The sequence below is a fragment of the Oncorhynchus mykiss genome, chromosome 19 (genome assembly GCF_057628025.1).
Source record: "Oncorhynchus mykiss isolate SJ-2025 chromosome 19, ASM5762802v1, whole genome shotgun sequence".
In the NCBI taxonomy this organism is placed as follows: Eukaryota; Metazoa; Chordata; class Actinopteri; order Salmoniformes; family Salmonidae; genus Oncorhynchus; species Oncorhynchus mykiss.
The window spans coordinates 15207592-15235000 of record NC_143040.1 but is presented as its reverse complement, the minus strand read 5'-3'; the positions used below and the strand labels follow the sequence as shown (position 1 = coordinate 15235000).

Genomic DNA, 27409 nt, shown 5'->3' with positions numbered 1-27409 from the left:
TTGCCTTAATCCATTCCACATGATACAGCAGCTGGACAAAAAAAATTAGTGGAACGATTCCTCCGAGTTAAAAGAGAAAATAATTACTGAGCAGGAGAAGATAACGGGACATAAATGAAGCCCGAAGTTTAGAAGCTCATTACAAAGTCATAGGGGAGTTTGCCAGCTTATGGTTTGAAGTCCATTTCTTCTAGGAAAGGGACAAGGAGAGGAAAGGGTTTAAAAGCAGTGTTTTGGATAGAGTGTTCGGCTGGACAGTGAAAGTCACTTCTAAAATTGGCAGCGTGGCGGGTGAGAGTGATCCCTGTGACGTTGTTGTCACACACTCACAGTCACATACGCCCTTATGCGCTGTCTTTCCCAAAAATGCATTTTGGCCCCCGTCGCCAGTTTTGGTCGCCTGTCTCCTGCCACGGTCGTAATGAAATCTTCCCGCAAAGTGAGAAAGCCATTTATTACCCAGAATGCACTTATACAAATGAAAAGTCAATGACACACCCCAACAACAAAAAAAGACAACAGACGTTCCCGTTCGCCCTCGCTGTCCTCCGAGCAGCTGGGCACCACGTCCAGAAAATACTCTCATGATGTTATTCTCTCTCCGAGGGGGGAAGGAGGACACAGGACTAGGAGATTGCTGCTGTAGACTGATCCAAGGACAGTTTTCAAGTTTTTCTTCACTTCTGATTGTTAAGGATTTAGAGAGGCTTAGCTGATCCTAGATCTGTGGTTAAAGGCAATTTCTACATGGAGAGGAAGACAAATAGCATTTTGGTGTCAGAAAGGGGGGCCAAAAGCCTACTTTCAGTGGGCCAAGTTCACTTTTCATTTTTACGAGCCCTGATTCGGATATGGGCCGTGACAGGTCCTCACTCAAATTAACGAGGTGACAGGAATAGAGAGGAAGGAAGGAGGGAGGGAGGGAGGGAGGGAGGGAGGAAAAGAAGGAGGATAAAACAGAGTGCAGTGCTCAAGGCTCAGTGATGGCCCTGTCTGTTCCTCTGTGCCACGGGGTAACTTCATGGCCTTTAGCAACTGGCTGAGGGAGGGGAATAAGGTGTGTGTGTGTGTGTGTGTGTGTGTGGAGTTCCAATGCCCTAATAGCACCAAGTGAACTGTGTGTGCGTGTCTCCTCCAAGGACCTTATGATCAGAGCACATCAGCCGTGATTTCAAAGTGTGTCTCATAATTGACTGTAATATAATTTATCTGAGCTTATGGACAGAGGAACTTTGAAATACAGAGAGAGAGAGAGACAGACAGACAGACAGACAGACAGACAGACAGACAGACAGACAGACAGACAGACAGACAGACAGACAGACAGACAGACAGACAGACAGACAGACAGACAGACAGACAGACAGACAGACAGACAGACAGACAGACAGAGAGAGAGAGAGAGAGAGAGAGAGAGAGAGTCAATTAAAGAGAGAGAGAGAGAGACAGACCGACCGACAGAGACAGAGATACAGAGAGAGAGTAAATTACAGAGAGAGAGTAAATTACAGAGAGAGAGAGAGAGAGAGAGACAGACAGACAGACAGACAGACAGACAGACAGACAGACAGACAATTAGAGAGAGACAGACAGACAGACAGACAGACAGAAAATTAGAGAGAGACAGACAGACAGACAGACAGACAGACAGACAGACAGACAGACAGACAGACAGAGAGTAAATTAGAGAGAGAGAGAGAGTAAATTAGAGAGAGAGAGAGCGAGAGAGAGAGTAAATTAGAGAGAGAGAGAGAGAGCGAAAGAGAGAGAGAGAGAGAGAGAGAGAGAGAGAGAGACATACAGAGAGAGAGTAAATTAGAGAGAGAGCGGGAGAGAGAGAGAGAGAGAGAGAGAGGAAACTGTGGATGGGACGATCAGGATGTGGAGTAAAACTCCAAAGTACCACACTGTTCTCAAAGTTGGAAAATGAATGTTATCACTAGCCAGTTCACAGACGGAGAACAGTAAGAGATAGAGAGGAGAAGAGAGAGCGATAGAGAGAGGGAAAGAGGGAGGGGGAGGAGTCAGAGGGAATGGAGGAAGAGAGAAATATTAGAGAGAGAGAGAGAGAGACTAACACACTAAGGTTGCCTGAGTACCACACTAAGAGACAGGGTCACACTGGTCTCACCAGGTACCCTTATCTCCTTGGACCAGAGACCACTAAGCTGATAAGTACAATGATAGCCATCTAAGAAGGTTGAGTCTCTCTCTCTCTCCTGTGGGTCCACTAGTCTGCCAGTGTTACTGCTATGTATGAGTCCCGTCCAGATACCAGTTTCCCAATCAATCATGGCCATATCCAAGGGGGCAGCAGTCCAGTAAAACGTGTGCACAGTCTCCCTCCGAAAGCCCCTTTCCTCCTGACTAGAAAGTGTGTGAGTGTTGTCAACATGCTGACTCAGAGCTCCTTCAGAAACCCTTGGAATCCTTCTGGAATCTCTGACAGGAGGAGAGGAGGGAATTCTGTTCCGGACTTCCGGAACAATGCAGAACTCCCCCAGAATGATGTGTTGGAGCCAGCAAGTCAGTCAGTCAGTGAGGCACCATGCGTTGTGGCCCAGGGGGCGGGGATAGTTAACGGAAGCCCCATCATGTGCTTGGTCGGGTTCTCCCCAGCCCGGGGGTTTCTGAGGCCCTGCTGTCTTGGGGTTCCACTTCTTGGAACACAACTACCCAAGATGGGCTACTTTTGTTCAAGAGTCCAGGTAATCTGTGTGTGTGTTAGTGTGTGTGTGTGTGCTTGTTCGTGTGTGTGTGTGTAGGGGCGGGTGTGTTTGCATGTGTGTGTGTGAACGGGGGTGTGTGTGGGGCGGGTGTGTGTACGTGTGTGTGTGGCCAGCTGGTGGCGGCGGAGGCTGACTCACCCACAGTGAGCTGTCCTGTTAGCTGACCAAGGTTGTTTCTTGCGTTCACCGTCACATTCCTGTCTGACTGCAGGATCAGAGGATTGTCCTAGAGAGAGAGAGAGAGAGAGAGAGAGAGAGAGAGAGAGAGAGAGAGAGAGAGAGAGAGAGAGAGAGAGAGAGAGAGCAAATCGCTAGAGCAAATGGCTACAGCAACAATGAATAATCTTCACAATAAATGTACCGGCACTGTTCGGGGTCAAGGACGAGTCAGTCACTCATGCTACTGCTTAATAAACCCCTAACAGGCACTTTACATGCCAAACCATACAGAATACCTCTCTTCCCCTTCCACCCCTTCTCTCTCTGTAGGGTGGCAGGGAGTCTAGTGTGTTGGGCCAGTAACCGCAAGGTTCAAATATCCAAGCCAGAAAGGTGATGAAAATATATTGATGTGCCCTTGAGCAAGGCACTTAACCCTAAAATGCTCCAGGGGCATGTACTACTATGTCTGACCCTGTAAAACAACATATATCACTGTTATCTGTCTGGTGTATCTGACAATAACAGCGTCTGTCTGTCTCCCCGTCCGTCCGTCTGTGTGATGTTTCTAAAACAACCACCTGATGGCAGAGTGTACAACCTCACTGAGTTCCATTGAAGTCCATTGTGTTTGAAGAGACACATATCTAACAGTGCTCTGAACTGATGTTGCCCTGCAACGGTCCTCTATAAATAAGTTGATCCCTCTCCATTCCATCTGAGTACAACATGCGGTGATTGTGACTCACTCATTCCTAGAACATTTAGGCTTTGAACAGAGAGCGAACAATGCACACAACAGCGGAACGCTGAGAACACTTAGTCGAAAGCTCTGTTGAAATGAGGATTGAAATGGAATATGTTTTTCATGACCTTCAACGATGAGTACGAATACATCTTCAGACTTAAAATGGAGAATTAGTGACTAAGATTGGATTGCCGTAAATGTTGATATAATTTCCTCAGGATGACTCCATTGAGTGATTCATTAACATGAATCAGTCCCATGGCCATTGCCGGAAGCGATTTTAGAGAATCCCTATACCAAGGTACAACACAAAGGAAAAACCCAGCAGCCACTAAATAAACCCACGTGTTTACACCAGGGAGTCATCTAAACTCTTGAATGGTCCTGATATGACCACTAATTCAATTGCTGCAGCACACAGTCTGTCAATACACTCCACCCTTTCGTTCAAATGCAAATGTCTCAGCCACTCCGTGAAGTGACAGGTTTATATTAAGCCAACTAAATTGGGTAGTGCTATCTGGGATCCTTGAGACAGCCATGCCCTAAACCCTAGCCTTAACCCCTACCCTTACCCTTACCCCAAACCTTAACCATAACCCTTACCTAATCTTAACCTTTACTTTAACCCTGACCTTAACCCTTACCTTAACCATTTCAAATGTCAACGTCAATGGGGTAACGTCAGAGTTGGGACGTCCCAAGAATCCCTGATAGCATAGACCATTCTAAAAGTTGCAAAGTCAGTGGCGAGGATCCTCTGAAAAGTCACAGGCTTATATTAAGCCAGCTAAATATTGCCCTAAAAGTTGAGAGGTGCAGCGGTTGAGGACCCGGGGTTGTGGCCTGAGACTGGCTTAGTGAGCTTGACTGCAGGTCAGAGTTCATTTGAGTCTCTGTGCAATCAGTTTGATTGGTGAAGAGCACAAACACCGTTAGAAACACACACACACACACACACACACACACACACACACACACACACACACACACACACACACACACACGGGCTCAGTTGAAGGGATTTAGATGTCTGAAGTGCTGGCTCTTTAGAAGTGTGCCAGGTGCCGATTCCTCTCTCCCAGAGCGCTCTCTTTTGTTCCTGTTAGTTCCTCCCTCCTCCACCCTCCCTCTACACCCCACATACAGTACGTACATGAAATCTGGCCCTTTGTGATGAAGTCGCCTCCCAAGGTCAAGAGGGAACGTAGGAAGAGCTTTTTGTAGAAGTGCTATCTATTGGACCATGTGACCTGACCAGGTAAAACTACTGACCCCTCGTTACAAGCTATAAATGTAGTCCGGTAAAACTCCTGGTCCTAGCTATGAAAAACACTGAAACAAGAGACTTTGAAACTGGCACGGTGCAAAACATGACGTCATCATTTGAATCTCGAAAACAAAAGAGGGGGGATGTGGTAAGAGTCAAACAGGGTTTATTTAGAGCAGCTTGGCACCCATAGTCATAGTCTCAAACACACACCGCAGGGTGGAGTTCACTAGCGCCGTCCTGCCGGTGTCCTGCGCCGTCCTGCCGGTGTCCTGCTCCGTCCTGCCGTCCTGCCGGTGTCCTGCGCCGTCCTGCCGGTGTCCTGCGCCGTCCTGCCGGTGTCCTGCGCCGTCCTGCCGGTGTCCTGCTCCGTCCTGCCGGTGTCCTGCGCCGTCCTGCCGGTGTCCTGCGCCGTCCTGCCGGTGTCCTGCGCCGTCCTTCCGGTGTCCTGCGCCGTCCTTCCGGTGTCCTGCGCCGTCCTTCCGGTGTCCTGCGCCGTCCTGCCGCTTCACCATGACTTAGGAGAATTCATTAAAATAACGCTCTGTGCTTTGAGCCTCCGTCGTCACGGTCAGAGGAACAACTCTCACCTCGTCACTACTTACTGATTCCAAGTCAAGGTCCAAATGCAAAGTGTCCGGACAGTGTTTTTTATACCAGCTTGTGTGTAGAGGTGTGTGCCACAACACACTGTCAGGTCGATTTCTACCCAGAGACGAGGAAAGGTCATTGATTGGCCAGAGACCCCTAATTCAAGACTCGACCAGTTCCAGGCTGACTACATTGCAGATGCACGCCAGATCTAACAACGTCTGGATGGGTGTTTAACATATCAGATAACCACATCATATGATAAAGCAACCTGATGCTCGACTGTCGAGGAGGTGGCACGCAACCATTGGCTGATGCAGTGCAACATCTGCAATGTAGTAGGCCTGGAACACCAAGGTGACCAGTAGTCATCTTTACATACTTCTTCTTCACTGAACCAAAATTGGTTCCATATAGAACCCTTGGATTCCATATAGGGTTCTTTAAGGAACCAATTCCGTTTCTATACTGAGCAAAAATAACAAAGATTTTACTGAGTTACAGTTCATATAAGCAAATCAGTCAATTGAAATAAATGCATTAGGCCTTAATCTATGGATTTCACATGACTGATTTTTTCACCACAAAAGGGCTTTATTACAGACAGAAATATTCCTCAGGAAAAAAATACAAATAAAAGACTACCCACGATGCCCAGACTAAGATGAATTCATTAAATGCATTCTGAGAAGCAGGTCTCTCTCTCTATAATGAAAAACGTAGGGGAATGAATAAACTGCAGGTGACCCAATTTTTCTGTTGATTTCCCCAAATTAATATGCCGCTGTTCGGGCGTGAATTCAAATGAGAATATCCTGTTAAATTGGGAGAGAGTTGCTGATCCGATTGAGAGAGAGAGCGAGAGAGAGAGAGAGAGAGAGAGAGAGAGAGGGAGAGAGACAGATAGATTTTTTCCCCATTCTGCCACCTGCGATTCATTATCCCCACTTTCATTGTTTTCTCCTGTTTATGACGGCAGGCCCAAACTAATAAATCACACCTGCTTGGCTCTAATTTTAGAATGCCGTGGACCGGCTCGGCGGTAGCATTCACCAAATCATTTCGCCTCACCTAATTGGTGAATACCCCGCTTTTGGAATGAATTATTTGCAATGGTGCGTATGATGGGATTTAGTATTGTTCTCCACGCAGTTTCAATTGATAGGACTTTGCTATGCGTGAAAACACTGGGCCCTGAATTCTTCCATGGACTCATCGCCCCAAGGCTCAGCCACTGTAGCCTACGTTCAATTGTGTGTGATTTGAAGTCACTGTGGAAAAGAGCATATCCTAAATAATTACAATTTAATTCTCTGTGGATTTGAGGGAAGCCTCAGAGCCCAAATGCTGATTAACAAACATATATTAATTTTTAGCTGGTAAACAGACATCCATGTAACCTTATAATCCCTCTTTCAAAGAAATAGCCCTTCCAATTATTCAATCTCTTCCGCCTTCAATCCTGTCCTTTAAAGGCTTTCTGATTTCGGTTGCATCTTATTAAATTCAAAGTGTTTTGTATTTCGGGCAATTACCCAGAAGCCTCTCTAGTCTAAGCCTGGGTTGGCTCTTCAAGTCCATTCATGGCCACATTCAAGTTTCACTGTACTAAGAATAATTAGACAGTCAATAGATTCCCTTCACTTTGGTCGTTTGTATAGGCGGACGCACGTCAGAAAGCTGAATTTAATTAGTTGGGTAATAAGCGGAAGAGTGCAGGGTTGGATCGGTAGGGTCTTATCGGTCTTTCAGCTTTGCTGCTGTGAATAGCAATGCAGCTGGTGGAGGATAAATACGACATCCCTCCACAGGACTCTCTGAAGACCCCAGTGTCTGAATTTAACCCTGTGAAGTGTGTACATTTAGTAGGCGAATTAATGAAAAGAAAGAAAACGGGCAACGCTTTCGGTGGCCCTCATAACGCTACTAGAGGGGTTAACAAGCAATGGTGTTCACAAATGTGGTGCTGCTTAGGCATTCTGGACATCATTTTCAATTCTCCGCTCCCCTTTCCGACACGTGTGACATTATTCCATTGGCAGGTGCAGCAATAGTGTTTCCCGCTTCGATTACGTCCGCTTTCCAAAACGAGCGCCAGGTGGGTTTTAGTGAGTCTCAGGACAAAATTGACAAAACCAAAATGATTCAGCGTGTGAAAGAATGGATCCCTCGGGGGCGTACCACAACAACAGTAATGTACGTGCTTCTACATCTGCATCGCTTGCTGTTGGGGGTTTTAGGCTGGGTTTCTGTACAGCACTTTGTGACATCGGCTGACGTAAAAAGGGCTTTATAAATACATTTGATTTGATTGATTGATATAGAGGATGGATGAGCCGGATTGGCATCGGTGTCCTGCCTTATGTCCACCAGATGATATGAGTTTTGTTTTGCAGGATGTAACGCCGGTATTTTCCGTACTTGACGTTCGCTCTGTGTGTGTACCTCTGTTTGTACCTCCTCACCGTAAAGCAACGCGCGAGTTGATAGTTTTGAACGCATGCGGTTCACAGAACGTAGCGTTGCCGACTGCTCCACTGACAATTAATGACTTCCCCCGGAACGCAAAGAGTTTGATGCATCTGGTGGACATGAGGCATAACAGTGTGCCTCCGGGCACCATTTGTCTTTTCCCCAGCAGAGTATCTTATCGGGGCGATGGATCTGCCTTACCCCCCCCTCCGGGCCTGCCAAGCAGCAAATAAATCTGGCCCTGGAGAAGAAGACGCAACGCTGAGGTTCAACCTGGAGAACATTTGTTTAGGGAGCAGAAGTAGTGAGTATAGTCATCACCATTCTCTGCAGCTCTACCGGACTACTTCACAGTTTGACTGTTTTACTCTGCCTGACCAGGACCTGAGTTGCAGGAGGGAAAATACAGCGACTCTTGTTCCTACCACTGACTAGCTGTGCTTCTGGGATTCTCACTGTGTGTGTGCGTCCATGCGTTCGTGCCTGCGGGTGTCCGACAACGTGTGCCTTTCACCAAGCAAACAGAACGCACAGAGAACTCCAGAACTCAGACCTGTAGCCAAGCTACACATCAGTCGGTCTTCAGCCACAACACTTCAAGAGCTTCTAATAGCTACATATGGTATGAGACAACTTACAGTATAAGACGATATGAGTTATGAGACAACTTACAGTATAAGACGATATGAGTTATGAGACAACTTACAGTATAAGACGATATGAGTTATGAGACAACTTACAGTATAAGACGATATGAGTTATGAGACTGCTTTGTACTTGACAAGAGCCAACTAAATATTTCAACTTTTACTGTAACTAAGAGCCTCTAACATCAATCCTACCGGTACACGATGGACATCCAACACCCTGGCATATAGCAGCAGTATATTTACACCTGATCCATGTCTATTAATGGATCACACAAACTACTTCAACTAAATAATGTTCTGTTGTCACATAAACTCTGGATAAGTCCAGTGAAATGTGTTGTTTTACAGGGTCGGCCATAGTAGTACGGAGATTAGGGTTAAGTGCCTTGCTCAAGGGAACATTGATCAATTTTTCACCTTGTCAGCTCGGGTATTCAAACCAGCAACCTTTTGGTTACAATGCTCTACCTGCTAGGCTACAGCGCTCCACAAGCTGTCCCCAACGTTTTGGTTACTGGCCCAATGCTCTACCTGCTAGGCTACAGCACTCCACGAGCTGTCCCCAACATTTTGGTTACTGGCCCAATGCTCTACCTGCTAGGCTACAGCACTCCACAAGCTGTCCCCAACATTTTGGTTACTGGCCCAATGCTCTAGCTGCTAGGCTACAGCACTCCACGAGCTGTCCCCAACCTCTTGGTTACTGGCCCAATGCTCTACCTGCTAGGCTACAGCACTCCATGAGCTGTCCCCAACCTTTTGGTTACTGGCCCAATGCTCTACCTGCTAGGCTACAGCACTCCATGAGCTGTCCCCAACATTTTGGTTACTGGCCCAATGCTCTAGCTGCTAGGCTACAGCACTCCACGAGCTGTCCCCAACCTCTTGGTTACTGGCCCAATGCTCTACCTGCTAGGCTACAGCACTCCACAAGCTGTCCCCAACCTTTTACCACATTACATTCTAGAGACGTCTTTCAACAATGCTAAACCCTTATCATCACTGGAGGAAAGACAGACAATCCAAACCTGTTTGTATGAATGTGGAGACAAACGGGAGACAGAACATCCTCATGCAATGTATCACACACACACAGAAAGACACTCAGAGACATACAGACACACACACACACACAGACCCCCCCCCCCACACACACACACACACACACGAGACACACACACACACACTCATGCAGTGCACACACAGACCCCCCCCCCCCCCCACACACACACACACGAGACACACACACACACACACACACACTCATGCAGTGCACACACAGACCCCCCCCCCCCACACACACATACATACACACACACGACACACACACACACTCTCATGCAGTGCACACACAGTGAGACCTCTGCTCTCTTCTGTAGTCCACCTTGTTTGCACCCTGCGTATCCCAACATCCTTTGAGACGAGACCATGTGACGCAGAGCGCCCACCTCTGATACTCCTTCTATCACCTCCATTATCCCCTTCACTCCTGCTGCTAGTCAATCACCATGCTGTCACACACACATTTTAAACACTTTATTTGAATCCACCAATCAAATTTACCAAGAAAAAAACCCATTTCAAAGGTTCCTGTATCCATGGCACTCAAGGGTACAGAAAGCACCTCCTTCTCCAAACAGCTAGGCTGCTCACGACAACTGAAACAGAGCAGTACCTAGACACACGCGCACACACACACACACACGCACACACGCACACACACACACACACACACACAGAAAATAGAGACATGCAAGAACACAAACGCAGCACACGCTGCATGCGTACACAGTTGCTGTCAACATATGCACAAAGACATGCAAACATAAAACATGGACATGAACAAACACAGGTATGCACACACACACACACACATACAATTGTACTCACACAGACATACAGTGTGTATATAGGTGTGTGTGAGTCTGCCTGGGGCCTTCAGAGGCATGTCTCTCCACTAATAGATTATTGATCAGAGGGCCAGTCCATCTCTCAGGCCTCCAGGCAGGGCCAGACAGCCTGTACTGTGTAAATAAACCCCCCCCCCCCCTCCCATCGGTTCTTCTAAGCGAAGGGCTTTGGTGTGATTTCAGTTTCCTCAGCCCTGTCTTTGCTCTGTCTGTCTGTGTTCCCTGGCATTTATTACACCATATTAACACGCTTATAACATAGTAATAAGACATTAATAACACATCCTACCCGCTTCTGTCACTCACCCTGACCCCCTTGGATTTAAAAGGACTTAGAGGGGCCGGGGTCAGCCGGTCCAATCTGTGTGTGTGTGTGTGTGTCACGGCAGAGTGGACTGCGCTGAGGGTTAACTACACAGGGTACCAGTGACGTCTGTGCTTTACAACTGTCACCGACTGGGTTTGAACTCGGGTCTCCTACGTGCCTACAAGACTGCGTTGGACTGCTAAGCTTCAGACTAGGCAGGTCTCAGGTAATGTCACTCATCACACCAACATTGGTCACTGAACACAAGAGTATGGTAATGACACCAAAATGCCATAAATATAATTTTATTTTAAATTTGCTCAAAGGTTTTATTTTATCCCCGAGCGAAGGTTCAAAATGAAGCTAGAGGATAGTGATTTATGTAATAAACACCCAATCTGAGCTGGGCAATTATACAGTGCATTCAGAAAGTATTCAGACCCCTCTTGACTTTTTCCACATTTTGTTACGTTACAGCCTTATTCTAAAACGGATGAAATACCTTTTTTCCCTCATCAATCTACACTCAACACCCCATAATGACAAAGCAAAAACAGGGTTTATAGACATTTAAATGTGGAAAAAGTCAAGGGGTCTGAATACTTTCCAAATGCACCATATGTTCGACTAGTTTGGATTCATATCCATTATTGGCCGCTTAAAAGGCAAGGCAAACAAAATAAGGGTTTAGTCTTGGGATTCTTCTTGACAAGTCACATCAGAGATGTAGCTCAGTCTCCATCATACAAATATAATCAATGATCATTGACTATTTATATAGTCTCCGTGGCCTAACAGGATCTCTGCTCTCATTAAAAAAGCATGGCTTAACTACAGGGTCAACCAAGGCAACCAAGACGTTTCCAGTTCATCCCTCTCTCTTCCTATCTCTGGGACTTGGTCAACGTATCCTGTATCAAACATGTCTGACTAAAATGCACAGAACTAGTCTGTCGGTCACAGCTATAGATTACTTAACCGTTCACACTGATTAAACAGCCACTATATCCCTCTGGAGCCCGACTTGTCATTCCACTGGCCCGCGATCAACCGGGTGTTTTCTCTTTGCATGCTGCTGATTACAGAAGTGTTATTTGGCCCGTCCCCCACCATTTTGTTACTTCTTTTCATTTTGTCTCTGGTTCCATTGAATTATGTATCGTCAATTCCCTAAACGAAGCTGGAGCTAGTTCAAACTGAATTCTCGCATCCGCTGAGTTTGTAAAGGAGATGAGGGAGTGTCGTGTTTCTTGTCACACTCTCCAGACTCCAGAGTGAGGCTTTCATTTGCATCTTTTTGCCTGTCCATTGATCTTTGGGGTGATGCATTTTGTTGGCACATTTACTTGCTCGAGACATCTCCACCAATTCCCTTTGCTGACGTTTAATGGCAGAGATGTTTCATATAACGGGAAACAGGAAAGTCATCTAATGTGCTCTCTCTCCCTCTCTCTTGCCCTTTCCCTCTCTCCATGTCCTTTTCCCTTTCCTGTGTGAATTCGGAGCTGTACTGTGTGGTGTGAGGAGAACATCATCATTGATGCAGTGCAATGTTGATGCAATAATGATGCAGTGGAATCTGTTGATCACATTTTTATATGATTCAACATGAAAGATCATGAGTTGGTAATCAAATTCATTTCGGTACACGCGTTATAGGCATATCTGGATACACTGTGTACTACTTTAGTGGGGTCGGTTCCGAAGTCGCAGGGCCTGCAAACATTAAACTGATGTGAATTCTGCTTCACTAAGACTGCTACAGCTCCTAACCATAGAGAGAGAGAGAGAGAGAGAGCCTTGAATCACTGAACCCAACTCTAAAAGTAGCACACCTCCCTCTACCTCACTGTATCCTCCCTCTATCCCCCTCTATCCTCCCTCTAACCTTCCTGTATCCTCCCTGTATCCTCTCTGTATCCTCTCTGTATTCTCCCTCTAACCTTCCTGTATCCCCCGTCCATCCTCCCTCTATCCTCCCTTTACCTCCCTTTACCTCCCTGTATCCTCCCTGTATCCTCCCTTTACCTCCCTCTACCTCCCTCTACCTCCCTCTACCTCCCTCTACCTCCCTCTATCCTCCCGCTATCCTCCCTGTATCCTCCCTTTACCTCCCTGTATCATCCCTCTACCTCCCTCTATCCTCCCGCTATCCTCCCTCTGATCCTTTGTCTGCACCTCCCAGGGCATTTGAACTGATTCCAGAGGCCGACCCAAAACAACGCCGTCGGAGGAGAGGGTGCCGGAGCGGTCTTCTAGTGAGGCTTCGGACGCTAATGTCCACTCCCTAGTTAACAAAGTCGTTGAAATCTGGGCAAGAGTTGCTTTCCAAAGAGATGTCCTGGGTGGTAACATGGCTAGCTCTGGACATGCTGTCGGAGTCCATACAGCCAACGGGATTTTCAGTGCATCATGCCGACAGGAACAAACATTTCTCTGGTAAGAAGAAGGGCGGTGGTGTATGTTTCATGATTAACAACTCATGATTAACAACTCATGGTGTAATTGTAATAACATACAAGTCCTTTTGGTCACCTGTCCTAGAATTCCTCAATCAAATGCCGATCGTATCGTCTCCCAGGAGAACTATCCTCGGTTATCGTCACAGACGTGTTTATCCCCCCCGCAAGCGGATACCAAAACGGCCATCAAGGCCATCACTTTACTGGACATTATGCAAACTGGAAACCATATATTGTAGCTGTGGATTTTAATCTGCTAATCTGAGAACAAGGCTACCTAAATTCTATCAGATTATCGATTGCAGAGTAACACACTCTATCACTGCTACTCTAACTTCCGCAGTGCATACAAGGCCCTACCCCGCGACTCCATCTGACCGCGACTCCATCTTGTTGCTCCCCTCGTATAGGCAGAATCTTATACAGGAAGCGCCGGTACTTAGGTCTATCCAATGCTGGTCTGACCAATTGGATTCCACGCTTCAAGATTGCTTCGATCACGGGGATTGGGATATGTTCCGGGTATCCTCAGACAATAACATTAATGTATACACTGACTCAGTGAGCGAGTTTATAAGGAAATGTATAGGAGATGTTGTACCCACTGTGACTATTAAAACCTTCCCTAACCAGAAACCGTGGATTGATGGCAGCATTCGCGCAAAACTGAACGCACGTTCTACAGCATTTAATCATGGCAAGACGACTAGAAATATGACCGAATACAAACAGTGTAGTTATTCCCACCGTAAGGCAATCAAACAAGCAAAGTGTTAGTTTAGAGACAAAGTGGAGTCACAAATCAACGGCTCAAACACGAGACGTAAGTGGCAGGGTCTACAGACAATAACGGATTACAAACAGAAAACCAAATTAAACAACTTCTTTGAGGACAACACAGTGCTACCAACAAGGCTACCAAAAACAATGGGCTCTCCTTCTCCGTGGCCGACATGAGTAAAACATTTAAACGTGTTAACCCATGCAAGGCTGCCGGCCCAGACGGCATCCCTGCCCACGTCCACACAGCATGCACAGAACAGCTGGCTGGTGTGTTTACGGACATATTCTCTCAATCCCTTTTACAGTCTGCTGTCCCCACATACTTCAAGATGGCCACCATTGTTCCTGTTCCCAAGAAAGCTAAGGTAACTGAACAAAATGACTATCGCCCCGTAGCACTCACTTCTGTCATGCGCTTTGAGAGACTAGTCAAGGATCATATCACCTCCACCCTACCTGTTACCCTAGACCCACTTCAATTTGCTTACCACCCCAATAGGTCCACAGACGATGCAATCGCAATCACACTGCACACTGCCCTATCCCATCTGGAAAAGAGGAATACCTACATAAGAATGCTGTTCATTGACTACAGCTCAGCATTCAACCATAGTACGCTCCAAACTCATCATTAAGCTTGAGACCCTGGGTGTCGACCCCGCCCTGTGCAACTAGGTCCTGGACTTCCTGACGGGTCTCACCCAGGTGGTGAAGGTAAGAAACAACATCTCCACTCCGCTGATCCTCAACACTGGGGCCCCACAAGGGTGCAATGTCAGCCCTCTCCTGTACTCCCTGTTCTCCCATGACTGCATGGCCATGCATGCCTCCAACTCAATCAACAAGTTTGCAAACGACACTACAGTGGTAGACTTGATTACCAACAATGACGAAACAGCCTACAGGGAGGAAGTGAGGGCCTTCGGAGTGTGGTGTCAGGAAAACAGCCTCTCGCTCAACGTCAACAAAACAAAAGAGATGATTGTGGACAGGAAACAGCAAAGGGAGCACCCCCCATCCACATTGTCAGGACAGCAGTGGAGAAGGTGGAAAGTTCCTTGGTGTACATATCACCGACAAACCGAAATGGTCCACGCACACAGACAGTGTGGTGAAGAAGGCGCAACAGCGCGTCTTGTCACCAAGTGTGTCTTGTCACCAAAAACCCTCACTGACTATTACAGGTGCACAATTGAGAGTATCCTGTCGGGCTGTATCACCGCCTGGTACGGCAACTGCACCGCCCACAACCACAGGGCTCTCCAGAGGGTGGTGCAGTCTGCACAACGCATCATCAGGGGCAAACTACCTGCCCTCCTACAACACTCTCCTACAACACCCTATATCACAGGAAGGCCAAAAAGATCATCAAGGATAATAACCATCAGAGCCACTACCTGTTCACCCAGCTATCATCCAGAAGGTACGGTCAGTACAAGTGCATCAAAGCTGGGACAGAGAGATTGAAAAACTGCTTCTATCTCAAGGCCATCAGATTGTTAAACAGCCATCACTAGCACAAGAGAGGCGGCTGCCTACCTTCAGACTTGATATCATTGGCCACTTTAATAAATGGAACACTAGTCACTTTAATAATGCCGCTTTACGAATGTTTATGTATCTCACATTACTCATCTCATATGTATATACTGTATCCTTCACTATCTATTGCATCTTGGCCGCTCTGTCACTGCTCATCCATATATTTTATATTTATATATTCACATCCCATTCCTTTACTAGATTGTGTGTATTAGGTTTAGTTGTGGAATTGTTAGATATTACCTGTTAGATACTGCTGCACTGTCAGATCTAGAAGCATAAGCATTTTCCTACACTCACAATAACATCTGCTAACCATGTGTATGTGACCAATAAAATGTGATTTAATTTGATTTTACCTCCCTCTAACCTCCATCTATCCTCCCTGTACTTCCTTCTTACTCCCTCTACGTCCCTCTATCCTCCCACTACATCCCTCTACGTCCCTCTATCCTCCCACTATGTCCCTCTATCCTCCCTCTATCTTCCTTCTTCCTCCCACTACGTCCCTCTATCCTCCCACTACGTCCCTCTATCCTCCCACTACCTCCCTCTACGTCCCTCTATCCTCCCACTACGTCCCTGTATCCTCCCACTACCTCCCTCTACGTCCCTCTATCCTCCCACTACCTCCCTTTATCCTCCCTCTATCCTCTCACTACGTCCCACTACCTCCCTCTATCCTCCCTCTACGTCCCTCTATCCTCCCACTACCTCCCTCTATCCTCCCACTACCTCCCTCTACGTCCCTGTATCCTCCCTGTATCTTCCTTCTTACTCCCTCTATCCTCTCTCTACGTCCCTCTATCCTCTCTCTACGTCCCTGTATCCTCCCTCTATGTCCCTGTATCCTCCCTCTACGTCCCTGTATCCTCCCTCTACGTCCCTGTATCCTCCCTCTATCCTCCCTGTATCTTCCTTCTTACTCCCTCTATCCTCTCTCTACGTCCCTGTATCCTCCCTCTACGTCCCTGTATCCTCCCTCTACGTCCCTGTATCCTCCCTCTACGTCCCTGTATCCTCCCTCTACGTCCCTGTATCCTCCCTATATCCTCCCTGTATCCTCCATCTACCTCCCTGTATCATCCATCTACCTTCCTGTATCGTCCCTCTACCTCCCTCTACCTTCCTGTATCCTCCCTCTAGCCCCCTCTTCTACCTCCCTCTATCTCCCTCTACGTCCCTGTATCCTCCCTCTACCTTCCTGTATCCTCCCTCTACCTCCCTCTACCTTCCTGTATCCTCCCTCTACCTTCCTGTATCCTCCCTCTACCCCCGTCTTCTACCTCCCTCTGCCTTCCTGTATCCTCCCTCTACGTCCCTGTATCCTCCCTCTACCTCCCTCTATCCTCCCTCTACCTCCCTCTATCCTCCCTCTACCTTCCTGTATCCTCCGTCTACGTCCCTGTATCCTCCGTCTACGTCCCTGTATCCTCCGTCTACCTCCCTCTACCTTCCTGTATCCTCCCTCTACCCCCCTCTTCTTTCCTCAATCAGTGGGGTCACCTTTAGTATTTGCCTTGGTAGCGCGGTGCAGCCGGAGACCATCCCACTGCCTCTGTAAAAACAGGAAGCGTGCCATGCCATTTTCCCCAGGCCGTGTGACATACATGGAAATGTCATTAGGTACTGATGGGGACCAAGATAAAACCAGTCCAGACACCAGTGTAATGTCAATTTGCTGCCATTAATTAATTAAATGTCTCTTAATTTCAGTGAGTTGAACAACCGTAACCTGTGATGCTCAATGAATACTAAAGTCTGGTAGTGTGTGTGTGTGTGTGTGTGTAAGTGAAGGTGCACCAAAGCCTCTGTAGAGTGTCAGATCGATTAAAGACATGAAAAAGGCTTTGTTTATTCGACTAATGAACTGCCTGGTGTAGTTGTGGCGTGGCCCTGGTAACCATGCCGACAGCTGCCATGACTTCTGGCTTAGTCATGCCGTGATTTGATTGGCTGCACTTCGTTTGGCCACGGTTGACTAAGTAAGTCTGCTACCAGCAGATTTCTATGGAAGTGGAACAGTGTGAATACAACAGTATTGCAAGTTGTGCCAGCCATTCTGAATTCACAAAAAATACGAAGTCTGAGTCAGTGGAAACTCATAAAGGATTGCTAAAATGGGCCAACACATTTTTACAGTACATCCCACTCTCGGATACCATCGTTGACATGATGATTAGTCATATCTACAGCTGTCAAAAGAACTAGCTTACCAGCCCATCTATTTGCTCTTAATAAAGTCTCATTCCTCACAGATCCTAGTATAATAATGTGCTCCTAGGACCAAGATAAGGTACTCAAATCAACTCAAATCTGCCATCCAAATCAGAATCCAAAGAAATTGATTCTGCATTAACTTTTCAATGATCTATACAAAAGAGGTATTTCTACCTTCTCTACATCTATATATTTGGCAGGGGCTGAAAGGGCTCGCGGCATTTTGGGAAGAAGAAGATCTGGGCGCGGGATTTGATCTCTGGTGATGATGTGAATTAATATTCCCTTTCATTCCCTTCTCCTGAAGGCCAAGTCGCCTTCTTCGACGTTCCATCACTCTGGAAAGCTTGTTAAATGTTAAACGGGGGCCTATTTCTACATGGGTCGCGATCCGGTGCCTCATACCCCTTGTCCTGGTCTGAATAAAACATTTAGTCTCACGCTTCTCCCGGGAAACATTTTTTTTTCTCAGATTCATTTGTTTCACTTTTATGGATCACTTCTGAAGTTGGAAGATGCCTTTTTTCCTGGTATCTTTTTAATATTGTGGAGTCGCGGTGTGTAGTGGGTAATACGGACGATGCCCAAAGGTCGTGTGTGCTCGCACATAACCATCTCGAGTTTCTTGACCACCCAGCGTCGATTGCTTCACTGAATCATTTGTATGAAGTCTTTGAAGTGTGAAGTCTTGAACTATAGGGTAGAATAGCATTGAACTATTTCCTCTTTACAGTATGTTGTATACCGCAGAGGGCTGAATCAATGTCAGCCATGTGGCCAAAGAAAGAAGCCACTCTAAAATCAAAACACTGACAACGAATTACTCTTAAAAATGAAAAAGTGCCCGAAAGTGTTTGGACCCTCAGAAACCCAAGCAATGAATATAGACAAACTGACAAATGGCTAACGAGAAGGTTTTTCCACAAAGCTTTAGTCAGGGTAGTGTTCACCAGGGCACGCAACATTTTACAATGGAAACTTACAATTTGTGTTTTGTTCCATTTCAGTGCCTGTCAGCTGAAAGTATTGTGTCAGGGGTGATAAAGAGACAGAGAAAGAGAGAGCGAGAGAAATTAGTGATTGATAAAGAGAGGAAAATGACTCCTCGGAGGAAGCTGGAATATCATTAGCTCCCTGAGGGGACAATTAGAAGAGTCCGTGTTGGCGAGCAGGCCTCGGCTCATCCCTCATGGTGCGGAGAGAGAGGATGACAGCACAGCACACTCTTGGAACACGCCACAAGGAACATGCAGTCAGTCTGCTGCAGCACCAGGTATCTTCAAGACATTTAAAAATATACTGTATATTTTACCAGGTTTGTTTCATTGAGATAAAAAAATATATTTTTTCAAAGGAGATCGGGACCAAGGTCCAACAAGGCAGTCTGTCAATAGGACTGCGACATCAATAGCTACAGCACAAACCTGTCTTACAATAATCGGAGTCATCTCGGAAACACAGAACAAAGATCAAGCATAATTGCATCAGAGGCTTGATGAAGTTCAGGAGGGAGACATGTTGGAAAGGAAACTCGAACCAAGAGCTGAAGCATCGCGGTAGCTCCTCCAACCTCTCTGAAAGTCACGGACCTAGTATCCCCTTCTGAAAGATGCGAACACGGACCTAGTATCCCCTTCTGAAAGATGCGAACACGGACCTAGTATCCCCTTCTGAAAGGTGAGAACACGGACCTAGTATCCCCTTCTGAAAGATGCGAACACGGACCTAGTATCCCCTTCTGAAAGATGAGAACACGGACCTAGTATCCCCTTCTGAAAGATGAGAACACGGACCTAGTATCCCCTTCTGAAAGATGAGAACACGGACCTAGTATCCCCTTCTGAAAGATGAGAACACGGACCTAGTATCCCCTTCTGAAAGATGAGAACACGGACCTAGTATCCCCTTCTGAAAGATGAGAACACGGACCTAGTATCCCCTTCTGAAAGATGAGAACACGGACCTAGTATCCCCTTCTGAAAGATGAGAACACGGACCTAGTATCCCCTTCTGAAAGATGCGAACACCTGCAAAATTGTGATTTGTCCAAATTATCAATGACGTCACCAAGAAGTGGCAACCCACAGTCTGTCTATAATACCAGTTATGTTACCTGTGTCTGTCCACGAGACATCACCCTTACAGATGAAGGATCTTAATTTGTGCCAGTTTGCTACAGCAGTAAAATAATCCTGCGGGAACAGGAAATGTTCATTATTATGTGGATTATAATCAATGGACATTTTTGTAGGGGTTTTTCATCACGGCAAATCAAGTCTGACATTTCTAAGTGAAAATCACAAACAGAAGCCTTTATAAAACTTAAATACACTACAAGTTCGCATTTCCTGCTGTGCAGGGAAAATTCTCAGCAACAGAGTTAAGATCCTACATCTGTACAGCGGCGTCATGTTTCCTGCATGGGGCCTTGTAAAGTATACGGAGTGTGTGTGTGTGTGTGTTAACTGTCATAACGTTGCTGAATTATGACCATGATCATTGATCTGTTATTGAGAAACAAAGCGAGAATGAAGAGGCTTTTACATTGACCTATATGACTGATCCAATCAACTGTTATAAGTGGTTGACCTCGACCACATATAAAATCTAATCAAAATCAAATCAATTGTATTTGTCACATGCGCCGAAGACAACAAGACCTTACCGTGAAACGCTTAGTTTACAAGCCCCTAACCAACAACGCAGTATTAAGAAAAAGATTGACAAAATAATAATAGAGCAACAATAAAATAACAATATCGAGGCTATATACAGGGGGTACCAAGTCGATGTGCAGGGGCACATTGATGGATCTGTACATGTAGGTAGAGGTAAAGTAACAGATAAAATGGGCGGTTCAAAGCGAATAGTCAGAGTAGCCATTTGGTTAGCTTTTCATGAGTCTTATGGCTTGGGGGTAGAAGCTGTTAAGAAGCCTGTTGGACTTAGACTTGGCAGGGCGGTACCGACGCAACCAGTCAGGATGTTCTCGATGGTGCAGCTGTAGAACTTTTTGAGGATCTTTTCAGTCTCCTGAGGGAGAATAGGCGTTCTCTTGCCCTCTTCACGACTGTCTTGGTGTGTTTGGACCTTGACAGTTTATTGGTGATGTGGACACCAAGGAACTTGAAGCTCTCAACATGCTCCACTACAGCCCAGTCGATGAGAATGGGGGAGTGCTCTCCTTTGTCTTGATCACATTGAGGGAGAGGTTGTTATCCTGGCACCACACTGCCAGGTCTCTGACCTCCTCCCTATAGGCTGTCTCATCGTTGTCGGTGATCAGGCCTACCACTGTTGTGTCGTCGGCAAACTTAATGATGATGTTGGAGTCTTGCTTGGCAATGCAGTCATGGGTGAACAGGGAGTACAGGAGGGAGGGATCCTGTGTTGAGGATCTACGTAGCAGATGTGATGTTACCTAACCTTACCAACTGGGGGCGGCCCGTCAGGAAGTCCAGGATACAGTTGTCCCAGGGTCCTTAGTAATGAGCTTTGAGGGTACTATGGTGTTGAACGCTGAGCTGTAATCAATTAACAGCCTTCGCACGTAGGTGTTCCTTTTGTCCAGGTGAGAAAGGGCAGTGTGGAGGGCAATATAGATTGCATCATCTGTGGATCTGTCGGGGCGGTTTGCAAATTGGAGTGGGTCTATGGTTTCTGGGATAATGGTGTTGCTGTGAACCATGACCAGCCTTTCAAAGCACTTAATGGCTGCAGACGTGAGTGCTACAGGTCAGTTGTCATTTAGGTTGGTTACCTTAGTGTTCTTAGGCAAAGGGACTATGGTGGTCTGCTTGAAACATGTTGGTATTACAGACTCGGTCAGGGACAGGTTGAAAATGTCAGTGAAGACACTTGCCAGTTGGTCAGCGCATGCTTGGAGTACACGTCCTGGTAATCTGTCTGACCCTGCGGCCTTGTGAATGTTGACCTGTTTAAAGGTCTTACTCACAATGGAGAGCGTGATCATGACTATGATCATGACTAGAGCGTGACTATGGAGAGCGTGATCATATTGTCGTCCGGAACAGCTGGTGCTCTCATGCATGCTTCAGTGTTGCTTGTCTCAAAGTGGGCATTGAAGTCCTTTAGTTTGTCTGGTCCACTCGTGTCACTGGGCAGCTCGCGGCTGTGCTTCCCTTTGTAGTCCGTAATAGTTTGCAAGCCCTGCACATCCGACAAGTGTCGGGGGGCTGGTGCAGTAGGATTCAATCTTAGTCCTGTACTGACGCTTTGCCTGTTTGATGGTTTGTCTGAGGGCATAGCGGGATTTCTTATTAGCGTCCGGGTTAGAGTCCTGCTCCTTGAAAGCAGCAGCTTTACCCTTTAGCTCAGTTAGGATGTTGCTTGTAATCCTTGGCTTCTGGTTAAGGTATGCATGTACGGTTTCTGTGGGGACGACGTCATCAATGCACTTATTGATGAAGCCGGTGACTGAAGTGGTGTACTCCTCAATGCCATCGGAAGAATCTCGGAACATATTCCAGTCAGTGCTAGCAAAACAGTCCTGTAGCTTAGCATCCGCGTCACCTGACTATTTCCGTATTGAGCGAGTCAATGGTACTTCCTGCTTTAGTTTTTGCTTGTAGGCAGGAATCAGGAGGATAGTTATGGTCAGATTTGCCAAATGAAGGGCGAGGGTGAGCTTTGTACGCGTCTCTGTGTGTTGATTAAAGGCGGTCTAGAATTATTTTTCCACTGGTTGCACATGTAACATGCTGGTAGAAATGAGGTCAATCGGATTTGTGTTTCCCTGCATTAAAGTCTCCGGCCACTAGGAGCGCTGCCTCCAATCAGGCTTCCAATCCAAGTGTGAAAAACCTAGAGTCATTTTAAAGCTTTAGCGGCAAGAAAACCCTAAACAATATATCATAGAGGTTTATTTGTCAAACCGAAAGTGATCGAACCAAATTGTAAATTCTGTTTGTTTGGCTCTGCAATGGAAAAACAAACCGCACAAACCCTTCCAGCGCATATTCAAAATACATTTCCTTCCTCATTCCCTCCATCCCTCACTCTCTCCCTGTCAGTGCCAAAGTCCCAGTCCCTCATGCTGTGTTGGTGGGCCCAGATCAGGTTAGGGCCACACCGGACTGGATACACCACGGCCCAAATACATCCTAGGCCAGCGACCCAGTCTCACCAGGGGCTTCGGAGCCTTATGCTAACATCGCACGGCTAACACCGCTAGCCAATAATATTTGGAACCACACTGCCCAGATTAGCTCAGTTCTGAAGCATGCCCACTACCCAAAAAACTGCCATAAACTAAATGGCACACACCAACAAGCCCTCAGGGGAGAAAAGTGGGTTGTTAGATTCAGCATGTTTCCTGTGTATTTTTCGAAATAAGAGTGTTTGCTTTGATGTGCAGACCCGATGTGAAAGGGATCACGGTGTCATTACAAGTGGTGGATAGATACAAACATATGCACACACACACACACACACTGTTTGTCTGATGATAGATGAAGAGTCGGCAGAGAAGCCAGTGAGTTCTTTGATTTATTGACAGGAAGCTCTGCTCCTTCATAGGGGTTATCTACAAGCCAGAGTCACTTCCTCAACAGCAATTAGTGCCTTCTCTTGTTACACACACTTAAGAAGAACCAGAATGACTGGATTTCTTCTATAGGCTTTCAACGGGAGAGCAAAAAAATATATTCTAAAAGAAGATATCTCCTTCATAGGCTTTAATGGGAGGGCAAAAAAAGATATTCTAAAATAAGATATCTCCTTCATAGGCTTTAATGGGAGGGCAAACAATGATATTCTAAAAAGAAGATATCTCCTTCATGGGCTTTAATGGGAGGGCAAACAAAGATATTCTAAAAGAAGATATCTCCTTCATAGGCTTTAATGGGAGGGCAAACAAAGATATTCTAAAATAAGATATCTCCTTCATAGGCTTTAATGGGAGGGCAAACAAAGATATTCAAAAAAGAATATGTCTCCTCCATTTAAGTTTTTAATAGGAGAGCAAACAAAGATGTTATACAAGAAGATATCTTGTAGGCTTTCAATGAGTAGGCAAACAAAAATATTCTAAAGTAAGATATCGACTACATAGGATTTCAATGGGAGGCCAAAGAAAGATATTCCCATAAAATATATCATCCATCATTTCACCTCAAAGGTCAGGGCTGATGGAGTGTTGACCTCTGTGTCACCCAGAAATGGCGTGACACGGAGGTGATCTTTGAGTAGATAGATCAGTGTAATGTATTCAGGACTGTCACACTCCACACACTCTCACTGTCACATACTCCCTTGTAAAGCAATAAGCATGTGCATGTGCACCTGCCTTTACAACCCTACCCCTCCATCACACACACGCATTGAGCAAATGTGGAGAATGCCTTCCCAACAGCCCAGGACACACAGTAACCTATACATGACAGCAGCCAGTGTGTGTGTGTGTGTGATAAGGGGAGCGGCATCATGGGGTATATTTATCAACAGCGTGCCTCATCACAGCCTTGTCTCTCTCCACATTTTTCTATCATTGTAATTTCCATTGGATGCCCATTTGGTCATTTGTCACACATCCAAGTCCATTCCCATGATCATTCTGTGCCCCTTACATGGGGCCTTACACGGGACCTTACACAGAACCTTACATGGGACCTTACATGGAACCTTACATGGGACCTTACACGGGACCTTACATGGGACCTTACATGGGACCTTACACGGAACCTTACACGGAACCTTACACGGAACCTTACACAGGACCTTACACGGAACCTTACACGGGACCTTACACGGGACCTTACACGGGACCTTACACGGGACCTTACATGGGACCTTACACGGAACCTTACACGGAACCTTACACGGAACCTTACACAGGACCTTACACGGAACCTTACACGGAACCTTACACGGGACCTTACACGGGACCTTACACGGAACCTTACACGGGACCTTACACGGAACCTTACACGGAACCTTACACGGAACCTTACACGGAACCTTACACGGGACCTTACACGGAACCTTACACGGGACATGGCATCCAGATAGATTCTCTGGGATGTGGGATTGCATAGTGCTGTACTACTCCTTTATGACAATGAGTAAGCACTGACGCTTGGTATGATATGAGGAATGGGCTGGCTTAGTGAGGGATATTTTTTATTCATTTATTTATTTCACCTTCATTTAACCAGGTAGGCTAGTTGAGAACAAGTTCTCATTTACAACTGCGACCTGGCCAAGATAAAGCAAAGCATTGCAACACAAACAACACAGAGTTACACATGGAATAAACAAACATACAGTCAATAATACAATAGAAAAAGTCTATATACAATGTGTGCAAGTGAGGTAATATATGGTGTGTCATAGGGGGTTACGATACTTCATATGAGAGACATAAGGAAGGTTGTTTCTCAACCTTCCACTACTGAGTAATGACAGTTGATATGACAAGGGAAGGGTGTGTCTTAGTGAGGGATATGACATGCATAGCGAGTCATAGGGTGCTACGATGCTACATATGAGGGACATGAGGAGAGTTGTGTTTCTTACCCTTCTGGATTCTATTTCTTTCACGTAGAGAGGGAGCAGAAACTCCGAAACACCCTCTAGCCTGATCCCCTCTTTGGTTACACGAAGATTACCCATTCCATCCTACGGGGAAATAGAGAGGAAAGCGAGAGAGAGAGAAAGGAGAGAGAGAAGAGAGAGAGAGGGGAAAGAGAGAGAGAGAAAAGAGAGAGAGAGGAAAGGGAGAGAGAGAGAGAGAGAGAAGAGAGAGAGAAAAGAGAGAGAGAGAGAGGAAAGGGAGAGAGAGAGAGAGAAAGACAAAATGGAGAGAATAAGTCCAAACAGTGAAACAGAGAAAACCAGTGTTAGTTCAGTCACCGTGAAGAAACTGTTCAGGAGAGGAGGGAGTGGAGAGAAAAACATCCAAAGGAACCAAAGTTGTATTTTAATTAAATATTTGGATCATTTTCAACAACAAAGTACTGTACGTTTTCCAAGTTAGAAATGTCACATGACACACACACACACACACACACACACACACAGCCCCCGACAACACTTGCCCACCCCAAAGATAGAAACAAACAGGACTCAATGGGTTAAATCAGCCTGAGGACTGTTCTGTAGCTCAAACCCATGGTGATTAAGCCAGTCAAACAGGGAAACAGCTCCTCAATAAACTAACACACACCCGCCTGCAGTTCCTATAATACAAACATTATTGCTTTACACGCCCAAACCCAACACACATGCATGAATACACACACCCAAACCCAACACACACACACACACACACATACACTCTTGCTGTACACCCACATCTCCTCACATACTGTACATCTGTTAGCTGCATGCAGGTGAAAAATCACATCTTTGAAAAGGCACACACACACACACACACACAACTGCAGGCGACTACTCATATTAGTCAGGTAGCAGTTGTAAATGAGAATTTGCTCTCAACTGGCCAACCTGGTTAAATAATGGTGAAATAATGTATTTATTTTTTAAATATGAATTAAAAAGAACCAACAATTTATGCAGAACTATCCAAGGGTGGAACATGCTCAGGCAGGAGTACGGCCCCCCCGTCAATCGTCAAAACATAAAGATGATTCCTGAATAATTCAGAATTAATCATTAATGTGACGAGCCAACGCTTAGCTAAAGACCCTCGTTCTCTCGTCTAGCCCCGTCACCCCTGACAGTGTTTAGCGATGGTGGCGGCGTGCGACGGCATGGGGCCTTGATTTGACGTGGCAGGTTGTAGACATTAACGTCTCTCTCATGGCAGGATGGTGTTCAATCTGAGGGAACACAAAAGTCAGAAAAAGAACAGGCCCCTTGGCTAGGCGCCGCGGCGCCGCTAACACACTAATGCCGTCTGCCTGAGAGCCTTGCAGGTACGGAGAGAGAAAGAGAGAGAGAGCGAGAGAGAGCTACGCTAACCACATACCTAACAGCCAAAGTCACTTCTATTAGCCTTCCAGACACGCCGTATGAAATCAGTCTGATTAGCGTGGCAGAGGCGGAGCTTAGTGTCAACAGTGGTGGGAACAGCGAAGGTCTTCAGGAATCCTGGGGGGAAGCAGGCGACTTTAGGATAATGAAGACACTCCTCCGGGATGTGAATGATGGGGAATTCTGTAGTAACAGAGGCCTTGGATAATGATGTCCTTCTCTGTTATATTGGATTCCCATGTTGTGTTATAATGACATATTTCCCCATCCACGTCGTGTGTGAGAGTGTGTGTAAGTGTGTGTGTGTAAGAGTGATTATCTACATGTCTGTCTGTGTGTGTGTGTGACTGTGTTCTACCGAGTCCTTCAGTAGAAGTCAAGCTGATAATGTTGTATCGCCCAGCGCAGCGAGGTTAACTGGCGGAGTCGGCCATTAGGGCTCACATCCCATCCCTGGCACAAGGTTATAGTGAACAGTATAATACTCCCTCCTCCACTTGATGGATGGCCACGGAAAACATTCTCAGGGAAGGTTTTAATGTTCTCTCTCGGCTGAATTTCTCACTCAACCTTCCGTGCCAACAATGTTTAGAGAGAAAAGAGAAAGAGCT

The 27409-nt window shown here is 46.2% G+C and overlaps 1 protein-coding gene across 1 annotated transcript in view; it reads right to left on the bottom strand.

Annotated features, from left to right (window-relative positions):
• The window catches only part of LOC110534570 (zeta-sarcoglycan), a 319301-nt gene that overhangs the window by 52323 nt on the left and 239569 nt on the right, over positions 1-27409 (bottom strand). Inside the window, exons 3-4 of the mRNA XM_090210223.1 lie at positions 25380-25481; positions 2868-2955 (exon numbers count right to left, since the gene is read on the bottom strand). Of these exons, the coding sequence (XP_090066349.1) occupies positions 2868-2955; positions 25380-25481 (190 nt within the window). The remainder of the gene's footprint in view (positions 1-2867; positions 2956-25379; positions 25482-27409) is intronic.